The sequence below is a fragment of the Merops nubicus genome, unplaced genomic scaffold, assembly GCF_000691845.1.
Source record: "Merops nubicus isolate BGI_N331 unplaced genomic scaffold, ASM69184v1 scaffold13570, whole genome shotgun sequence".
Lineage (NCBI taxonomy): Eukaryota > Metazoa > Chordata > Aves > Coraciiformes > Meropidae > Merops > Merops nubicus.
Genome location: NW_008584905.1, coordinates 10,379 through 30,030, shown reverse-complemented (window position 1 = coordinate 30,030; position 19,652 = coordinate 10,379). Strand labels below are relative to the sequence as shown.

The 19,652-nt window shown below is 44.9% G+C and overlaps 1 protein-coding gene across 1 annotated transcript in view; it reads left to right on the top strand.

The window, feature by feature from the left end:
• Positions 1-19,652, top strand: part of LOC103778231 (electrogenic sodium bicarbonate cotransporter 1) — a gene marked incomplete at its 3' end in the record, with an annotated part of 115,082 nt that overhangs the window by 87,329 nt on the left and 8,101 nt on the right. Inside the window, exons 10-16 of the mRNA XM_008945811.1 lie at positions 5,892-5,979; positions 7,661-7,815; positions 8,262-8,375; positions 9,794-9,968; positions 12,922-13,055; positions 15,679-15,950; positions 17,598-17,668. Of these exons, the coding sequence (XP_008944059.1) occupies positions 5,892-5,979; positions 7,661-7,815; positions 8,262-8,375; positions 9,794-9,968; positions 12,922-13,055; positions 15,679-15,950; positions 17,598-17,668 (1,009 nt within the window). The remainder of the gene's footprint in view (positions 1-5,891; positions 5,980-7,660; positions 7,816-8,261; positions 8,376-9,793; positions 9,969-12,921; positions 13,056-15,678; positions 15,951-17,597; positions 17,669-19,652) is intronic.

Sequence of the window (19,652 nt, the reverse complement as noted above, 5' to 3'; positions counted from 1 at the left end):
TTGGTAGCGGGAGCCAGGAAGTTAGATCTAGGATTGCTGAACAACCTCATTACTCAATAGCATTAATCAAGACAATATGTCCTTCCATGCCAACATTTTTTCCAGGAAATAGTATTATCCATTTGCTGTCCTCCCAACCAAACGCAAGCACTAATCAGAGCAGGGAGGCTCATTAGATGGCATCCATGAGTGCTGAAGAGCTATTTGTGATGGCTGCATCCTGTGAAATTCAATCACGGAAATCCCATCAGGGCCCAGACCAGCTATGTTGGGGCGTCTCCTCTGTCTATAGTCCCTGCCCTGTTTTAGTTTATTCATGTTGTCCTAGGAAGAAAAAGGATTGTGTTGTGCCTAAGGTAGACAGTCTTCAACATGCAGACTTCCACTTATATAGGTTACTTTGCTGATTTTTACTTTTTCCTCCTCCACACATTCGTTGGCTTTTGGATTTCTGTTTTAAGTTACAGAATTTTGGAAACTTAGAAGTAATATTTCCCATGTAGAAATCACTATTTCTTGCATACACGAATTTTCTGTACATTTTCTATAAAATTTCTATAAAATTTTCTAAATTTTCTGTATAATTTTTCCATCATACTTGCTAACTATTTGAAGTATTTCCATTACTTAGAAGTAAATTTTTACTTAAACCAGCAAGATCTCATGAACTTCTTAGGAAACGTTTCTCAGCGATGTGTTTTCATACAGCCCCAGTAATAAAAAACAGGGATCTGAAACTGGTATAGAGAGGTCACAGCCTTTCACTGTGATGTCTTTTCTTTTTAGTTATGAGATTGAAAAAACCTTCAAGGACTTTGGTTTTCTCGTGTTGAATTTCATTCCACAGCACTATGGACTCCTCATTTTGGCAAGCACTTAAGTACCATGCTTGCACCACGGGTCTGGCTGCTTCTCCTCTGGACAGTGCAGTAGACAAAGCTTTTTATTTTCATAAAAGAAATGTGCAGTCATGTGTTCAGGGCTGCTGCATTAAGGTGATGTTGATGGGGAAAGAAGATGAAGAATGAGCAAGGGAAAGATTTTTGTTGGAGATAAGCTGTACAGACTTGCACAGTCTAATAGGTAGTGCTGGGAAATTGCCTGTGTCTACAAGTCTCAAATGAAGTGAAGTAACTTGCCCAAAGGTTGCTTGTGAAGCATGCAACAGAACCAGGAGTCAGGTTCTCTCCCTTTACCTCCTCACTTAAACGTTTAACAGCAAAAGCATCTTTTCTTCTGTGTAGGTGAGGATGAAGGGTGCTTCTTGTTCATTAATTAAAGCGTTGAAATGGCTTTCAGGGTTGTGTCCTTGAGCAGCCTTCCTGGCAGGACTCACTCTGGGAAAGCAGCTCTGGCAACAAAGGACTACCTTTGCCACGTTCATGGGCACCATGTGAGAAGCCTGCAATGTCAGTATGTTGCCCAAAACTTGAAGGATCACCTTTGTGAAATAGAAGATGGACCAAACGCTTCACTGTCTCCTTTTGTTCCTACAGTCTCAGGTTGTGCCTCTTTCATCAGCCGTCCAGGCCACAGATCCTCCTGGAGAAGTACATCAAGAGGTTGTTCTTTCGGCCCTTGAGTCCGTCAACATGTGTCTGTGCTGTGAATGCTGGATGCCCTGAAGGCATCTCACATGGTGTCCATCAACAGAAGAACTGCTTCCCCCTGCCCCTCTCAAAAATAACATAATTTTCTCCAGGACCTTACAGTGCTTCCTTTGTGTAGATGCCTTGAACCCTTATGGAGCTGTTGCTCTTGCTTGCTCCAGATTTGAGACGCAGGCATGGATGAGCAGGCTGAGTTTGAATCTTGGTTTAGTTGCTCTTCCTCTTTTTAAAAATTTTTCTTATTCTGGGGACAGGACATAGGACAACCTTGTCTTCTGATGGTCAGCTTGCAAAAAGACCATGGTGAAGCTTGGTCCAGGGACAGTTTTTACCACAACTTTTACCCTGTATGGGAACTTGATTGTCACAGACATGGTGGATTTCTTGCAGGATGTCCCAAATGGATGGCAAAATATTAGTTCTGCACTGGCTTTGGAACCTGTCTGCACTGTTTTCACTCCCCACCTCCTAAGTGTGCTCTTCATGTGGTTTTGTGGAGATTTCTAGCCAAATTTCTCAGAAGCACAGCATGTAAAGCCTTGTGGCCTCCTTGGGCAAACTAGGTTGAAATCCTGCTCCTCAGTCTCTGCTGTCACCTCCCACCAAGGTCCAGGAGGGTTGTTCTTGCTCGTTACAGGTTGTTAGCTCCACAACCCCAGGTTACTGGGCCTGTACACAGTACTGCTGTGGTGCTACGTTTAGATCTTCTGGGTTCCTCAGATGGGTTTATGTTGCATTGGCCGAGGCACATTTGTCCATTTTGAGTTGGAATTACTCATCTGTGAGAGCAAACTTATTCTTGTTGGGTTTGGTGTCATAGTCCATATGATGTAAGAGGTGAATCATATGTAGTCGGTGGTCATCAGCTGCTGAGGAAGGGTAAAGTGGGCAGGAACAACAGGAGGAATAGTGCTTTAGGTAAAACAGGATAAGAAATTGCTGAGTTTCTGGCTCATTATCAACTTGGGAGCAAGGGATTTGGAGTGCTTTGACTATGATACAGAGTTCAAAACCAGGTGTCCTGGGTGTGAGGGCTGTCAACCCTGTCTGGAAGCTGTTGCCCAGAGCATTGGGGAGAACCATTGTATTTTGTGAGGTGAAACCTCTTGTTCCCCATGTTGAAGCATCCTTAGCAATAAGAAATATTAACAATAGATATTTGATAACTCAGCATGTGTTGTGTGCAGCAGAGAGCAGGAAGAGAGCCAGATGATGTAATAATTCAGAAGATGGTTATGAATATGTCTGTTTCCCCCTGGAAAATCAGGAGAATGCTGAGCAGCAACTTCTGGACTTATGAAACTTTTTAAAACAATTATTATCTTTGGGTAATTTGCATCCTAGAGTTTTAAAAAAGTTGGCTGAGGAACAGTTTGTCTTGCTAGTCACTTGTGAAGCACAGGGAAAGATCCAGGAGTTAGGAGGAGAGCAGAGGACATGACCTGGGTGTGTTTGGCTTAGTCACCTCCACGTGAACCTTAAGTGAAAGCCTCATGAAGAACTCGATCAGGAAGTGTTACTGTTAGTACTACCAATTAATGTGTATTTGTGGATCCTGCCCTGCTAACTTGATGCCCTTTTTTTATAAGACTCTAGATTTTTTTAAATAGCAAGTACTTGTTTGGATATAGCATATCTTCTAAGATGTTTGACTTGGTACATCATCATATTTTGGTTTAGGAAGCTAAAATAATGCTTAATGATGATGTCCTGTCCCCTGTCTCCATGCTCCTAACTTCATTTTCTCAGGAAAGCAGGTCCCATGAAGTTCCTGAGTTAGGAACATCGGGTTCCTTCAGGCCTAACTATGGTTCAGGCCATAGGTTAGTCCATCTGATTTGCACTTTTGTCTTCTGTTTGCCTGACAAAACTGCCATGATTTCCCTGAAGAAGACACTGATCCATCAGAGAGGGTTCACACAAGAGCCGTGGAAGTGACTAAAGAGAGGAGAAAAGCCTCAAATGTCTTAACCTGACAGAAGGCTATGGATCAATAGGGGAGGGTATTGAAAGGAATTTCACTTTCAAGGTTTCTTCAGTCTAGCCATGAGAGACGATCAAAATTTGTGACTGGAAGTTGAAGCTGATCCAAATTCACACTGGAAGCGATACAGAAGGTTTTAGATGAGACAACTTAGCAAAGGTTACATTGTGTTTATTTTCCATTGCTGATTAAATTATGACTGTAATTGGAAAAAAAAGCTTAATTCAAGATGCTTTAAAATTGTTTTGAGCAGCTGTTAAGTGTTTCTGTTTGAGACACATGCTGATAGGGAGTTTGCTGAAAACTGCCCAAATAATTCCGAGTCTAAATTAGGCGAAATGGAGAAGCTGGTCTCCTGCCATGTGACTTCTTTTGCTGCTAATTGCCAGGATGAGCTGATGTGCAAGAAAGAGAGAGAATTTTGTCTCAAGGTCACTAGTTAGAGTCCAGCTCAGGCTGAACGCTTGTAACAGCACCGTCTGACCAGCGTGATGGTCTCCATAGAGATCCCACAGGCCACCGAGCATTGGCCGTTGTGTGAGGCAGCCAACAGAAGAGGGCTTTCTTAACAAGCCAAGTGGCAAGGCAAAGAGGTGAGCATGAAGACAGATGTATTTTCATGCCATAGCCATGAACCAAATCTTCTTTTCTGGGACTGATCTGAACAGGGTATTCATGAGAAGCTTGTGTTCCTACAGCCAAGGTGATAGATGCTGTGTGGGTAGTAGCTACCAGCTTGATCCCTGTCTACAGCAAGAAATCACCTTCACAGTATTGCTACAGGAGGTAGTGGGTTTGACCATTTCATCAATGATACCTTGGCCTTGCATGTGAGACATAGTTTAGGAACTGGGAGCAGCTATGGCAAGGCTTCAGTCTTCCCAGAATTAAGCATTATTTGAATGGTGGTATCTTTTTTTTCATTCCAGGCCAGGAGGATCTAGGTACCTTTGAAGATTCAACCTTGAGGCCTTAAAACTTTTTCTAATGAATGCAAATTAAGAGGTTGGAAAGCCCAGCCACCTTTCATCAGCATTCCCCTTATTCTGGCACAGCTGCTGGGCTGTTGTGTTGGCAGAAACATCCATTTTCCATATATGGCCTTTTCCATTTAGGGATCTCCTCAGACAATACTGTCACGTAGGCAAGTCCTGATTCATAGCACGTTAGCACTGACCGAAGCAAGGGCAGGAAAGATAAAGAGCAGTAATTTTCTATTTCCAGAGGTTTCATATCTTGGTGGTTTTCAAACTCATTAACAGTGACTTGGATATCGTCGGTGCCCAAAGAGGTCACATAAGAAATGACTTCCTAATGCCCTGTAGATGTAGTCACCCTTGCTGATGGTGCCTACCACGGGAATAGCTTTACACCTCTAAGTTACCTGCTTAAGAATTAAGTTGTGACTGTGAAGCCATCAGATGGTCTTACAGGTCTCTGGTATGTATTGTGTACTCCAAGTTAAAATTCAGGGCATACAAGTTTGGCTCAATTATTTATTGTTAAAGCTCTATCAGTGGTTTCCCTTCACATGTGGGTAGCTACTTATAACAGAGATCTCAACTCCAGTGGAGCTTTACTAAGCATGCAGAGATCTATCTGGTAGCTCAAGGGAGCAATACAGATAGTTGATAGTTGTCCCTCCATGCCTGCTGCTGTGCTGGCCCTGCTGAGTCCTTCCTGTGATCAGAGGGTGCTCTTGGAGCTGTGCAGAGTGAGCATCCTTAAATCTCATTTGTCCTCTCCTGGCTGTTGAGCAGCAGTTACATCCCTGCTGTTGTCACGTAAACAGCACTGGAATAGCACTAGGGGTCACACAGCTATCTTGGAGAAAAACTGAATAGCTACAAGGAGCCAGTGACATTGGATCAGATGAAGGACCATGGAGGTGGATGGGCTTTCTGTGGTGCACTGCTTGTGGATTCTCAAGCGCTCTGTGCTGGAGCTTCACCCGTCGTGCACAGCTCACTGCCAGGTACTGGGCATTGGGAGTGTGTCCTTCCTTCAGCTCCTTCGGAAGTCTAGGTTGCTGCATCATAGTGGTGACTGCATAGGGCTGTGATGGCATTTGCCTGTAGTGGTCTCAAGGTTACTTTTAAAGCCTTTCAGGAGAAAAACTGACAAGTGTCTTGCTTGTCTGAATAAACATGATGGGCTGCAGGGTTTAACCTCTGCTCCCAAGTCAGCCGGAGGCCACTGACAGCCTCTGGACCCCTAACAAGGGCCACAACTTTTTAAAGTTGAAAAAGTGATCCGTTTTGCTCTCCTAAATGGGAACAATCTGTTTGTTTTGTCAGATTTCTCTTCATTCTCCTGGGACCGAAGGGCAAAGCGAAGTCCTACCATGAGATCGGCCGAGCCATCGCCACTCTGATGTCAGATGAGGTAGGTGTCTTAACATCTCCTGTGTGAAATGGGTCCTTCACAGGTTTCGCTTTGTTAGCTAATAACATTGTGCTTCCCTCCAGTGTCGTCAACGGGAATTGGCGTAGACATATAAAACTGAAATACCCAAATGTCACCTCCTAATTCCATCTGTTTACATAGTTATTTCATCTGGCCTCAGGTTTTTGTGAAAGCATGCCTGTAGGAAGCTTTTGTCCATCATGTGCTTTCTCCTGCTAGCCATCACTCTTTCAAAGAGACTAGGAGTGAAAGTTTGGCTTCCTCCTGTCGTGGTGTGCACCCTTGTTCAGATCCCACCACCACAGTAACCCACAGCTATGCTCCAGGTAATTACCACAGAGGTGGTTCCACCCAGCGCATGCTGCCATGTGTTGAACTGTGTCCCAGAGCACTTCTTTGTCCAGGCAGTGCTTATATATTATCCATGAGTAGCTAGCAATTACTCACTAATCATACCCCTCAATGAGATGACTGGGCTTTCCGTGTTCATTTAGAGCTTCTCTCTTCCAGCATCCCTTGGGCTCTGCATGTCTGGGGCTGATGGACGTTACATTTGCTTCTTGCTTTCTCCTTAGGTTGTTTTGCCCTAGTATGGTTTCCTTAATTACCACTCACCCTCTCTCAGCTCTTCTGTTTTCTGTCATTCCACTCCTTGGAGCAATTGTCTGGTTTCCGTAGCCCTGAAGTCCTCATTCCTACCACCAACTGCTCTTGCATCTATCACATGTGCTAATCCACCCTCACTCCAAGTAGTCCAAAAGTTTTCTATAAAATTCAGGATTAATACTCCTCTTCTCTTCTCTTCCTCTTCTCTTCCTCTTCTCTTCTCTTCCTCTTCTCTTCTCTTCCTCTTCTCTCTCTTCTCCTCTCTTCTCCTCTCTTCTCCTCTCTTCTCCTCTCTTCTCCTCTCTTCTCCTCTCTTCTCCTCTCTTCTCCTCTCTTCTCCTCTCTTCTCCTCTCTTCTCCTCTCTTCTCCTCTCTTCTCCTCTCTTCTCCTCTCTTCTCCTCTCTTCTCCTCTCTTCTCCTCTCTTCTCCTCTCTTCTCCTCTCTTCTCCTCTCTTCTCCTCTCTTCTCCTCTCTTCTCCTCTCTTCTCCTCTCTTCTCCTCTCTTCTCCTCTCTTCTCCTCTCTTCTCCTCTCTTCTCCTCACATTCATTCTTCATCAGTGGGAGTAGACCTTTCAGTAAAACTAGTCTGTGCTTCTTGTTACTGTTTTTGAGGAAATATTGTCATTATTTCTATGTCACAGGGTTGCAAACTAACTGTTTTTTGCATAGTAGGTAGAAAAAAAGGATTGACACTTTTGTGGCTTTGTATAGGCATCTTCTCCAGATATAACTGAAACTCCTTATTTATCAGAAAACTCTTTTTGAATAAAAGAAATGGATACTTCCTTTATTAACAGTTTTTGTAAGGATATAAATATATGTTTTGCTAAAAATTAGAAATATGCTTGCAAGAAAAGAACCTCCATCATTAAATGACCAACCAAAGAAGAGGACTTTCTTGAGATTTACATATCCTTGTATCAAGCCTCCTGATACTTTTAAATTGAGAATGAGTAAGTTATTTTTGTAGAATAAACCACAGTAGCTGCCTCCAGAGCCTGGGCTACAGAAAAGGAAACCTTTTCTACACGGAGTCTCTCTTTTCTTTGCAGGTATTCCATGACATTGCCTACAAAGCCAAGGACCGGCAGGACCTGATCGCTGGCATCGACGAGTTTCTGGATGAAGTCATTGTGCTCCCCCCAGGGGAGTGGGATCCAGCCATTAGGATAGAGCCCCCCAAGTCTCTTCCTTCTTCAGATAAAAGGTAACGGCAGGAGACAGGCAGGTTTGGCTCTGAGGTGAAGGGCAGTGTGCGTCAGTTCTGAAAAGGTGATGGGAAGAGATGGTGCTTTGGGTACACCAGGTATATTGACCAATTGCAGAGTTACCTGCATCTGTCTGTATTTAGAAAGTGCTAGAGATACTTTTGGTCTTGTTTAAGAGCTGGAGGGTGGATGTTCTTGCCCTTTGAGGTGATGCTATAAGCATATAATAACATAGAATAGCGGTTATTCGGAGTCTTCAGGGTTCTGCTTGGTGTTCCTAGCACCCTGTGTTGCGCTCTGGCTGCCAGTCTTCTAGTCCCCTTTGTACAACCTGGCTTCAGGAGAGGCTGTGTAATGCTTGTTTGGAGGAACCATGTGTGGGTTATGGTCTGTGGAGCTGTCGGGTGGTGCAGTGATCCTCCATTTGGCTTTCCTTCTTGCCTAGGAAAAACATGTACTCTGGTGGAGAAAATCTGCAGATGAATGGAGACACACCTCATGATGGGGGACACGGTGGCGGGGGCCACGGGGACTGCGAGGAGCTGCAGAGAACTGGCAGGTCAGTAACATGTCACTGGGCCCGAGGCACCAAGCAGAGGTTCAACATCTCTCTTGCAGAACTCTTCCACCCCTTTCCCTTTCCATCCCAACATCCTGTTCATGTAGGTTGAGCTGTGACCCCTAAATGTGTCCTGGGGTTTTTAGTGCTCAGCTTGAGACATTCTGAAGGGTTTTAAACATCCAGCCTCAGCACTTTACAAATTTAATTACATTAAATGAGGCACTCAAAATTGAACGAAGGTGCAGGGAGCTGTTGGCTACTGAAAAGCTGAGAACTTGTACAGACGCTAAGGGATGTGAATGTGGCAGGCACATCTACAGTTTCCACTTGGATTGCTGGAAGCAGTGTAGCCAAAGGCAGAAACTTTTCCAGACATTCCTGTTTTAGTTGAATTGCACAGAGGAAGGCTTTTATAGGATAGAAACACAGAAGGTAACGGAGCCCGAGGCCTTACTCTGCTGTATTGCTCTGCTTGTATTCCATGTAAAAGTCGACTAGAGTGGGAACACCATTCAGGTGGTCATAAAACACTGTGCTCAGCCTGTTGGGGTCACCGCACAGGTTTTCATGCACCCTTCCTCCTACTCTAGATGTTTTTTTAAGTTCTACCAGAATGGCTAAATTCTAGGAGAAAAGTGTGAAATTACCCATCAGTGTGTACAAGGCAGTTGATAGGTCCTGATTCTGGGTCAGAAAGTTAACCTGTGGCTGTCAGCCACGTGCCTCTCTGTGTACAGAGCATTTGAGCAGTCCTGGTGTAGGCAGTGAGCCACATACGAGGCAACAAAGAGGCAAAAGGGAAACATATTTCATGCTGGCAGTGTCAGAGCCACGTGGAATTTTTTATGAGTTGAATACTGTCTTGTCTGTGACTGTACAAAACCAGTATGTCTGTAAGTGGAGCTCTCCTGTTCTCCAAGATGATTTTACTTCCTTGCATTTTTACTTCTAGGTCTTTTCATTGTTCTAGTTCTTTTCCTGGTGAACTATTTGAAGCATTTTTCCATCTAGCAGATTTTTTTGCTCACTTAACCATTATATCTGCCACATGGAGAAACTGAGGCAGGGATTTAGACTAATGTGTTTTATTACATCAACCAATATAGCTGGGAAAAAACCCAACAGGCAAGCTTCCTGAGCTGCAAATGTTAGTGGTCTGTTTCAGCAGAAGTAGGGCTTGTGTTCCTGAAAATTGTCTTTCCAGCTCCATCACATGTTCAAGATACTATCTTTCTTTACAGCATTATCTCAGTGATATTCCTGGACCATCACAGCCAGGATAAGACAATTATATAATGTGATGATCTCACTCCTTTCAGATAATACTTCATTTCTGGCAGTGGTTCTGATTACTTATCGTGGTGATTTTTGCTGTAAAACATTTTGCATGAGTCTTCTCTTGCTTGTCTTTTCAGGTTCTGCGGTGGCTTAATCAAAGATATCAAGAGGAAAGCACCGTTCTTCGCCAGCGACTTCCTCGACGCTTTAAATATTCAAGCCCTTTCAGCTGTTCTCTTCATCTACCTGGCCACAGTGACCAATGCTATCACTTTTGGAGGGTTGCTTGGTGATGCTACAGAAAACATGCAGGTGAGCAAGAGCTCTCAGAAGCAGCGTATGTGTCCTTTGCCTTTTGCTGCCTATGGTCAGAGGAGTGTTTGGCCACCAATGTAGCTTGAATTCTGGGTACAGTTAACAGAGATATCCTGTGCTTCCACTGAAAGCTGGCTTGAGTTCTCTACTGTTGGGTAGCTGTCCTTTGAAAAATTGTACAAGCAGTTACCTTAAATGGTGTTTGAAAGGTGGCCAGGCAACGGAGAAGGTCCTTGCTCCTTCTGTGTAGAGAAGTTCTCTGATCTACTCTGTGTTTGTGTCTCGGTCATACCGTTTCAGTCCAAGTAAGTTTACTAAGTCTGACTCAGACTTTCCATGTCATCAGAGCTTAGCACTGTATCCTCTGCATGACACTTACCATCCCTGGGCCTCTGCCTCTCTGGCGAAAAGAGAATCCTGAGCTTCGTAGGGAAAAGCGAGTAAACTAGGACATGTGAAACAGGAGAAAAATGCAGGTTCTGTAGAAAGATGAATTTTGTAATAGTGGGAAGATCTACTCCTGAGAACTATATTGTCTATCCAGAGACTGGCTGGATCAGCAATGTAGGCAAGAGTAGGGGCTTCAAAGGATGCCTGAGTTAAATGATGTCTAAAGAAAAGGGAGTCTGTATTAACACTGCTGTAGGTCCTTGATGTTTGACTGGAGCAGATTTATGCTTTAGCAGTGTGCTTCAGTGTTCCTTTGGCTTTTTGAAGAGGAAGAAACAAGAGGAAGTTGTATTAAGATAGATTCAGTGCAGTCACGTTGACCCTCATAACAATAATTAAGCTCGTGGTGGCAATTACTGAACTGTTAATTTACACAGGTTTAATTAAACCAAGCATAGAAGAGGGGGGCACCTCTCTGGAGCTCTGCACTCCCCTGTGACATATTACAGGCTAGAGCAAGATTCAGCAAAGCTCTCTTCACCATTCTTGTTTGATGGCATTAGGTCAAGAGCTGCAGGAACCTTGAAAGGCTTTTGACTGCAGATTTTCAATAGAAGAGCAAAATAGTGTGTTCTTCATGCTCAAATGGCCCTGTATCATCAGGGCCAGAGTGAGGCATCCTAGGGTACCCTGCTGAGGTTGTCCCTCCAGGTAGCTGCTCAGTGGGATCAGGGTCCAGGTTCATGTCAAGGGTTGGTCAAACCATCACACGTTAGTTTGGAAGCATGGGTTTCTGTAAGATGTCTCAGAGCTTGAGCTGCCCTGATTCTTCATACTCAGAAATTCGAGAGAAGATCATGCCAGCTTCTGCAGCTGAGGAGCCAGAACCTAGAAGTTGTCCTCTGGACCTTCTGTCCTTGTAGAATACAGTGGTTTTGGGGCTACTGCATCACAGTTTACGCTTCTTGTTTCTTGTAAACAATTAAGTGACTGCTGCTGGGTCAGGCGCTAAAAATGGCCCATCCTGCAGCGCCTGCCTCAGAGGGCCTGACATGGCCAACACTTCTTTAAAAGCTCACTTCAGAGTTTTATGTTTCTGAGAAAAGACACTATTCTTAGCTACAGACACGTGGAAGAATGCAGGGAAAAGAGATTCCAGATGCGCTGGCCACGAGGGCCCTCTCTGTGAGCAGTGTGGGAGGAGTGGAGGGGATCAGCTGTGTGACACCAATCCTTGCCCCAGGAGCAGTCGTCTCATCCTGACAAGTCCCCAAAAGGCAGCAAGCAGAGGCTCATAGGCTGCTGTCCATGTCTCCTGTAACAACCTGTGCCATCCTTGTGGGAAGGCTGCGGGTCGCCCTGCAAGGGCCACCACTGTTGGTGGTGGGCATCACCAGTAGCACTTAGAAATGGAAAGGACCAAGGATGTCATCTCCTGCCAAGCTTGTGATTGCTTTAGAGAAAGTTCTGCTGGTAATGTAGTAGATAAAAAAAAAAAAGAATCCTCTGATCTACATAGTAACATACTGGTTTGACATATGATGGTATGAATAGACTGTCCTCAGTGTAAACAGTAACTTGGGTCTTTCCAAGAAAGAGTGCTACAAAACCTCATCTAAATTCTTTGCATTATCACTGATAAGTCAGAGGAACTGCAGCCCTGCCCCTGCAGTTTGTCAGGGCTGGAAAGAAGGATCTGCCTGTGCTTCTAATTGCAGCACAAGGAGTGTTAATGAGGTTGCTGACTCAGACACAGCTATGAGGAAGCACGTGAGCCTGCGCTGAAGTCCTGCAGGGTAAGGAGCCCTGGAGAGGGTGATGCTGCTGGCTCCTCATCTTACTCAGTAGAAGATTCTCTATTTCATCCACAGATTGCATTTAAAAGTGGATTTTCTCCAGCTCTAGTTGAACGTGAAAATCCAAGAATGCATGCAGCACGCCCTTTTATCCAAGTTGTCTTGCCACACATGCCAAAGGTAGTTGTAGAGCCTGTTAAATGTGGAATTTATTACGTTCTGGTGACATCTGATGAACTGGGGTCTCAACACACAACTGCTGGATGAAGTGACCTTGTTTGGTTTGTGTCTCCCTTCCTAAATCTTGAAAGAGAGGTGTATTGTTTATGTAGGAATTAGAAAACCCACCCTTTTTTGTCCTGGGGTTTGTCAGCACTGTCCTCCTGTCATGCACTTCCATGGCTTTCTGAAGAGCCCCGCAAACATTAACCTTCATTGTCAAAGATCTGGGAGATGTTCAGGAAGTTCTGTTTGAAAATGCTCTCCTCCCCTTGTCAAATAGAGAATGCAGTATAGTGTTGTTGAACTAGTGGGCCACAGAAATAACAAGGGGGCTTGCTGGTCAGCTTGGAGTAAGCAGAACAAACACGTTCTTTTTTATTGTGGAGATGCAGGAGAAGGCAGGAGATGGTCTTCCCTTGGTGTTGGACACACCGGCATACAGCATGCCACCGATCACTGATGTAACTTCTCATTCTCTTGGAAGAGTGGCTGATAGCAGGGGTTACTCAGGAGAACTCACTTCTCTCCTCTGTCTGCGGCAGGGCGTGCTGGAGAGCTTTCTGGGCACAGCAGTCACTGGCGCCATATTTTGCCTTTTTGCCGGTCAGCCACTCACAATTCTGAGCAGCACAGGACCCGTCCTGGTCTTCGAACGGCTTCTCTTTAATTTCAGCAAGTAAGTACCGGGCTGGAGGAGGGGAGGGGGAGGAATGCCTGCCACTAATGAAATACTAGTTAGGGAATGAGGTGGCTGGCAGTGAGGAAGGAGGGGATTTGGGGCATGAAATGAAACATCCCGCTGTTCTGTGTTGGGGTGGCAGTGCAATCACATCGGGGATTTTCATAGGCATGCATGGCCCAGGGCACTGCCTGCTGCTCTCCTTGAGGCCTCCTGGAAATTCTTGGCCAAACTTGTCCTCAACAAGAAGTTTGCACTGCTTGCAGTGACAGGAACGACTATCGGTCTCTCTCTGTCTCTAGAATTCCTCATGGAACTCTGCTGCATTCAATGTTTTTGGATTTTTTTTTCCCATTTAACTTTTCTGCTCCCTCCACACCATGTTTATGTTTATGCAGTGATGGTAGTTGGCACCCAAGCTAAAGGGTACCCATTTTGTTAGATGTTCTCACTTAGTATTCCCATATCTCCAATGCTGGCAAAATATCATGAGAATCCCTAAAGGAATCGACATATTCAGTGGTAACTTCACATCTGTATTCATTGATGATTTCATGTGTAGGACTGCTGATACTTCAGATGGTGTTTTAGAAGGAGATCATTTTAGGTCATACAGAAAATGCCCCAAATCACTTGTAGCCCCCCCTTTCTCCCATCAGGGAGCATTTTTCAGTGCTCAAACCTGAGAGCTTTTGGAGGTAAGGCATTATTACTAGGCTATCCTTCAAAAGCAGTCGCCTGTGATGTGGAACAGCTCTTTGGCTGTCAGTGGTTATTTTTAGAAAAGGCCTATTGAATTATTAAGCTGGACACGGCTGCAGGTTGCAATAAGGCAGGAGTCATGGTATATGTTTGGTTGTTTAGTTGTATCTCCTCCCTCGTTATATTTAGTCCCTGTGGGTAGATGCTCGGAAATAATTGAGAGTGTATAATCTGTCTTTCCTGTGAGTAGTTGGAGAAGTTGCTAAGGCAGACGGAGTATTTCCACGTGATCCTGCACACACAGTGCTACACCATACTCTTTTGGGGCGAGATGATGTCTTTTGGGAATCGATAATACTCATTGCAGTGTGAGCCATCCACTCGCTCTCCTTGGGAGGGTCTGCTCAGTCTTGCCAAGGAGGGACAGAGGAGGAGGGCTTGGAGCACAAGGATAGAGGCTGGAAAAAAACAGACAGAAAATGAGACTGGCTTGGAGAGGAAAACTGGAAGCTGCCGATCCATGAATGCTCCACAGCAGAGCAAGAGGAAGGCACCTTTCTTTTCTTTATTCTGCAGAATAAATGAGTAAAATCAGGAATAGATGCACTAGAGCTGTTTGCATCTGGCAGGCAGGTCAAAGCCCAGGTGCAGCACACAAAAGGAAAAAAGCAAGGTGGAAAAACACTTTGTGCAAGTTTGAGAGGGAGAAGGTGGTTATTTTTAACCTGCAGAGAAGGTGGTGGTTATAAAAGCTATTGTCCTAACAACCTGCTGGAGCAGAATGGCAGGATTTTAAAGGGAGTCTTTCTCACAAGGAAATTGGAACCAAGCGCTGTGATTTTTCAATAATGCATTTGTGATTGTTCGGATTCACAACACCCTGTTCCCTGCTGGGAGCAAGATTAGAAAGACTTCCCATCTACCAATTCATTTAAAGTTTGACTGCGCATGTGTGTGTGCAGGGAGAGATCTCTAAAAAAGCCTCATGTCCCCAGCCGTGCTTCTGGCTTTGGGCACCAGCAGGGTGGGTTGATGCTACAGGATACCCTGGGTCAGCACACGTCCTGCCTGGTGACCTCTGCTCCCACGCAGTGTCTTTCCCATGCCTGTTGTGAAATGAGTTTCCGAGCTAGAAGCAGTGGGAAGCGAGGCAGTGGGCTCCCCAGGAAAGCAGGACCCCAGCCCTTCTGCCTTGCAGCCACAAAAGCAGGCTGTTAGGAAAGTTTCTCCTCCAGAGACCTCGGAAAGAAAATTAGTCACTGCAAAAGTACTTGTGTTGTGCATGTGAAATGTCCTCTGCTTTTTCATCTGCTCTGTGAGCTTCAAAAGTGCTGCAGGAGGGGGCAGAGGGGAACCAAAACCACAGCTTAAAAGCTTTTCAGGTTCTTCAGTGCTGCTTTGTACTTCTTGATCCTCTCCTGCTGATATTTTGATTTCTGCAGATAGTGCACAGGCCTGAGAGGTGGCAATGCAGGCTCCTGAGCACAGGGCTTGGCAGGAGATTGCTTTTCTGAAGGAGGTTCATGAACTGTGTTTACATCTTCAGCCAGTGGAAAGATGTCAGCGATGAGCTGCTCTTAGTCCGGACAGCTGGATGTTTGGGCCTTTGCAGCTCAGGGTGTGTTTGCCAAGGGAGGATTTTTACTGAGAAGCCTAGAAAGAGCTTGAATTCACAGGTAACATTTCTTAGTGAAGGCATAAGCAGGACTGATCACTTCTGCATCCATTTCTGCCACCTTGGCTGTTAAACCACGCTGCACACATTTATGGAATTGGCTGGCAAAAACTCTAACCGGGAACACTCTCGTTGAGTCAAAATGAGCACAAGTCCCAGAGGCTGTGCCTGGGAAGTCATAATCCTGCCTGGCTTTATCTAACCCCTATCTTTTCCCTTCCTGCCACCCTTGTCTTTTTGCAGAGACAATGATTTTGACTACCTGGAGTTTCGTCTCTGGATCGGGCTTTGGTCAGCCTTCCAGTGTCTCATTCTGGTTGCTACCGATGCCAGCTTCCTGGTCAAGTACTTCACCCGCTTCACCGAAGAAGGTTTTTCCTCCCTGATTAGCTTCATCTTCATTTACGATGCTTTTAAGAAGATGATCAAGCTGGCAGATCATTACCCGATCAACTCGGAGTTCAAGGTGGACTATATCACACATTACTCTTGTGCCTGTGAACCATTAGATCCGGGTAAGAGGCTGTTTAATTAGCTCTTCACTTAGCAGCGAGGTGATTGCGTTTGCTTTCTGTTCTCTGTTATGCTGCAATCCAGATAATAAACAGACAGATTAATCCTTCTTTATCAGTCGTCTTCAGATTTCCTATCTCAGCCTTATTCTAAGGCTGAGGGCTGAATTTCACCCTGTGTGCCAAGTGGAATGTCTTTATAGCCAGCCTTCCTGGGACTCCTCATGTGAGCATCATTACCAGTGGAGAAGGTGTTTCTGTACCCTTGTCTCCTCACATCCCTGTGGGTGTTCATTCTGAATGGTATGCCTCTGAGAAGTCTGGGAAGGGGCAGAAGTGGTGGTCGTGGTGCTCAGGTCGTTCCTGGTATCCACTGTGTCATTTTGTCAAGTGCAGGAGCTGGATTTATTCAGGGCGTTGCCCAAACATGGGTGGGTTTCTACCTCCTGTATGAGTGGAAAAGCACAAATGGTTCCTCACTAGGGTGGAAGGGAAGGATATCCACAGTTCAGCCTATCACTAGAGCATGGGCTGCAAGGCAGGTGGAGCCAGCTTACATGTAGATCTGGCAACACAACCAGGAACAAACAGTTACAAACCCCAAATATGCACTGGCTCATACCATTTGGGAAGCTGTGACCACTCCTAGGATCCTTCAAACAATGAGGAATGAGTAAGAAACTTGGTTTGTGCTCAAAGTAAACTTCAGGTTATCTTGATGTACCTGTCAAACAGGAAAAGCTTCTGGTTACCGGTAGGTGCCTCTGTGCAAAAGGTGTCAGGAACTGGATCTCTAGGAGCCTTGTGCTTACATTAGTTCTGAAATGTAGGATCTCTGCCAGCGCTTGGATATTGGTCAAGTTCTGCTTCCGTTTGAATGGCAGCTAAGTGGCCTTATTCTCCATGTTCAATTTGTCTCCATAAGATGGCCAAGTAGAGGCGGAATATTGTCCTTGCAGTTGCTAGGTGCTTTGAAACAAAGCTCAGGACCGTGAGCTGGAGCTGACTCTTCCTGAAAGTACACACAAAAACCTAAATAAAACATGAGGACACAGTTGCCAAACCTATTTTCAGGAAGGATTGCATTTCTAAATGAAACTTGAGAGAAATTATTTTCAATCCCATGAAAACAAAAGGAAACAATGAACTCTGCCCCTTTTTTCAAAGACATTATCTACATCCTGGTCATTTCAGTTAGTCTTTATCTTTTTTTTTTTTTATTTGTTAACTCCAAGACTGTGTTTGTGGTGGATTCTGAAAAGCATTTTGCTTTTCTGGATATCTCTGGCGTTGTGCATTCATTTGAAATTAATAATTAGGAGTGTTCTGTGGATATTTCTTTTAATCCAGGAATTGTTAGATAAATATTGCAAACCCATTTGTCTGTTTTTCTTTTCTTTTTTTTTTTTTTTCACAATGACCTCAAAAAAACCCAGTTAGGTTTGACTTATATCTCACTTAGCCTTTTCTTTCATTTTTTTAAGTGATAGATGCTTTCAAGTCACTCTGAAGTGATACTTTTGATTCACTTTACTTGAGCAGAAAGATTGCATACAGTTTGATGGAGTTAATGAATGACTGAATAGTTGAAATTTGCTTTCCTTGCTAGCACTGTGCTCATGGGATTCCTTTCTCTGCCCTCTCTTGCAGTTAATAGCTCATTATTTAACGGGACTCCGGTGCCATCAGCTGATGAGCTGCTGTATTCCTCCACAGAGAAGGTAGGGGTCCTTTGCAGGGGGATTGTTCATCACTGGGTCATTAGTTAGATCCTTGTGTCCAGCGCTGTAAAGCAGCAATGTTGTGACAAGCAGTTCCTTTGGAAGGTCTTATTTCCATTCCCTTCTTTAGTTTTTCTGTAGCTAACCCTGGCTTTTCTACTTTTCACTCCCGTAGTGAACTCTGGATGATGAGGAGAAGGAAATGGAGCTTGATGGGACCAGATATGTTTGTGTTTGATGCAGGTGGGGAGTAAATTGAGACACAGACTAACAACTTTCTGCTGAAGGATACAGATCCTACCCGTCTGTGTTTCTGGTCACATGGTGGCCACTCTTGTTTGGCACCAAGTGGCCCAGCAGAAAGGGAATGGTTTCTGAGGTAGACATGCTATCTGCAGACACCAGGAAAGCAAGAGCATTATCCAGAGTCCCTAAGGGGTCCATCACAGGGTGAAGAAATGGAAGCGAGGTCTCCTGATGGCCTCGTGTGCTCTTTACTTCTCCTAGCCATCTCCACCACCCCACCTCTATCAGCCAGCTGCAGTCCCTGAGCATCTGAGCTATCTGCTTCTGGAAAGGCTGTAAGTGAGGGTCTCCTTGTTCAGCTGCCCGCCACAGACAATAATGCTTGGAGGACAGAGGAAGTTCACTTTGGGAGGTCTCCCAAAGAAGAGGGCTACCCTCTGCTTTCTGCTCTCTGACACCCCCCGTGGAGATCTTACCTATTGAACACTCCCTGGTGCTTATTTCTGTAGATGTAAAATTGAAAAATGTAAATTATGCCCCCAAATACTTGGGGTTCAGCCTGTTTTCCTGCTTTGAAAGCCACCTTCACTCTCCCCTCTGTGCCATCCTTAAGTTAGGCAGTCAGAGCAGATGTGCAGAAATCAAGCTGAAGAGGGACAAAGTGCTGCTGCTCAATGCCACGGAGAGGGACAGTGCTGAGAGAGCAAAGTAGCAGCACCTTCTAAAAACAGCAGGACAGAGCTGGGGGACTGCTGGTGTTGTTTGCTCCCCTCCACCATCAGCATCAGCAAAATCAGGCTCTTGGGATTCACAGCATTTGCTGAGGAAGCTGCAGTTGATTCCATGCAGCTTCAGACCACAGCTTGGTAAGCATCCACTTTGGAGGCGTATTTATTCTCTATAACTTAAAAAATTGGAGTAAAACTCTCTTTCCTCTCTATGAATTTATTAATGTTGAGTTATTTTAAAATATTCTTTCGCTGTGATGCCATGGTCTCCAGGACTATGGTTTCGTTCATTGGTGTTTTCATTATGAAAAGGAGGAGCAGAGATAAAGTGATTCTCAAACTACCCAGATGGAATTTTGTAGGTACCTGCTAATACTTCTGTTTTCTTCTTGGTGTTAGCATATATTCACTGCATTCCCACTCTCCCTTCTCTGTGCACCACCAGAACAGCCTTATGAGACAGCTGCTATATGCACATTTATATTCTCAGCCTCTCATGCATTTGGATTTTTTCTGTCCTCATCTCTGTGCTGACGTGATGATGAATTTTGCAGGGCAGGGAGGGGAAAAGCCCTTTCCTTGGGCTTTTCTTTGCATGTCTGGCCTTCTGAGGGTGCTGATAAACTGTTGGCTTTGACAAAGTACACAGGAGGGTGATCTTTCTGCTTTGGAAATGGTGCTAGCCTTGATGACAGAGAAGCAGGTTTTGGTTTGGTGTTGCCCGCAGTGAACCAGCAGCAGGGAGTGGGTGCAGAGGTGGTCTCAGGCCACTCCAGCTTCTGTGTGAGGTTCTCAGCCTTGCCTTTCCCCAGTGGAAAACACACAGCATGTCTGGCAGACCACAGCAGAGCTCAAAAGATCTCTGTCTTCTTCCTGAGGCCCAGCCTGTCCTCAGTTCCCAGGTAATATCCTTTGTCCAGGTTAAAATCCATTCTGTCTGTGCACAAGCACAGGGTTTTTTAGCCTCTGCACCTGCCTTCCATTTTCTCTCAGTATTTTTCCCAATGCTC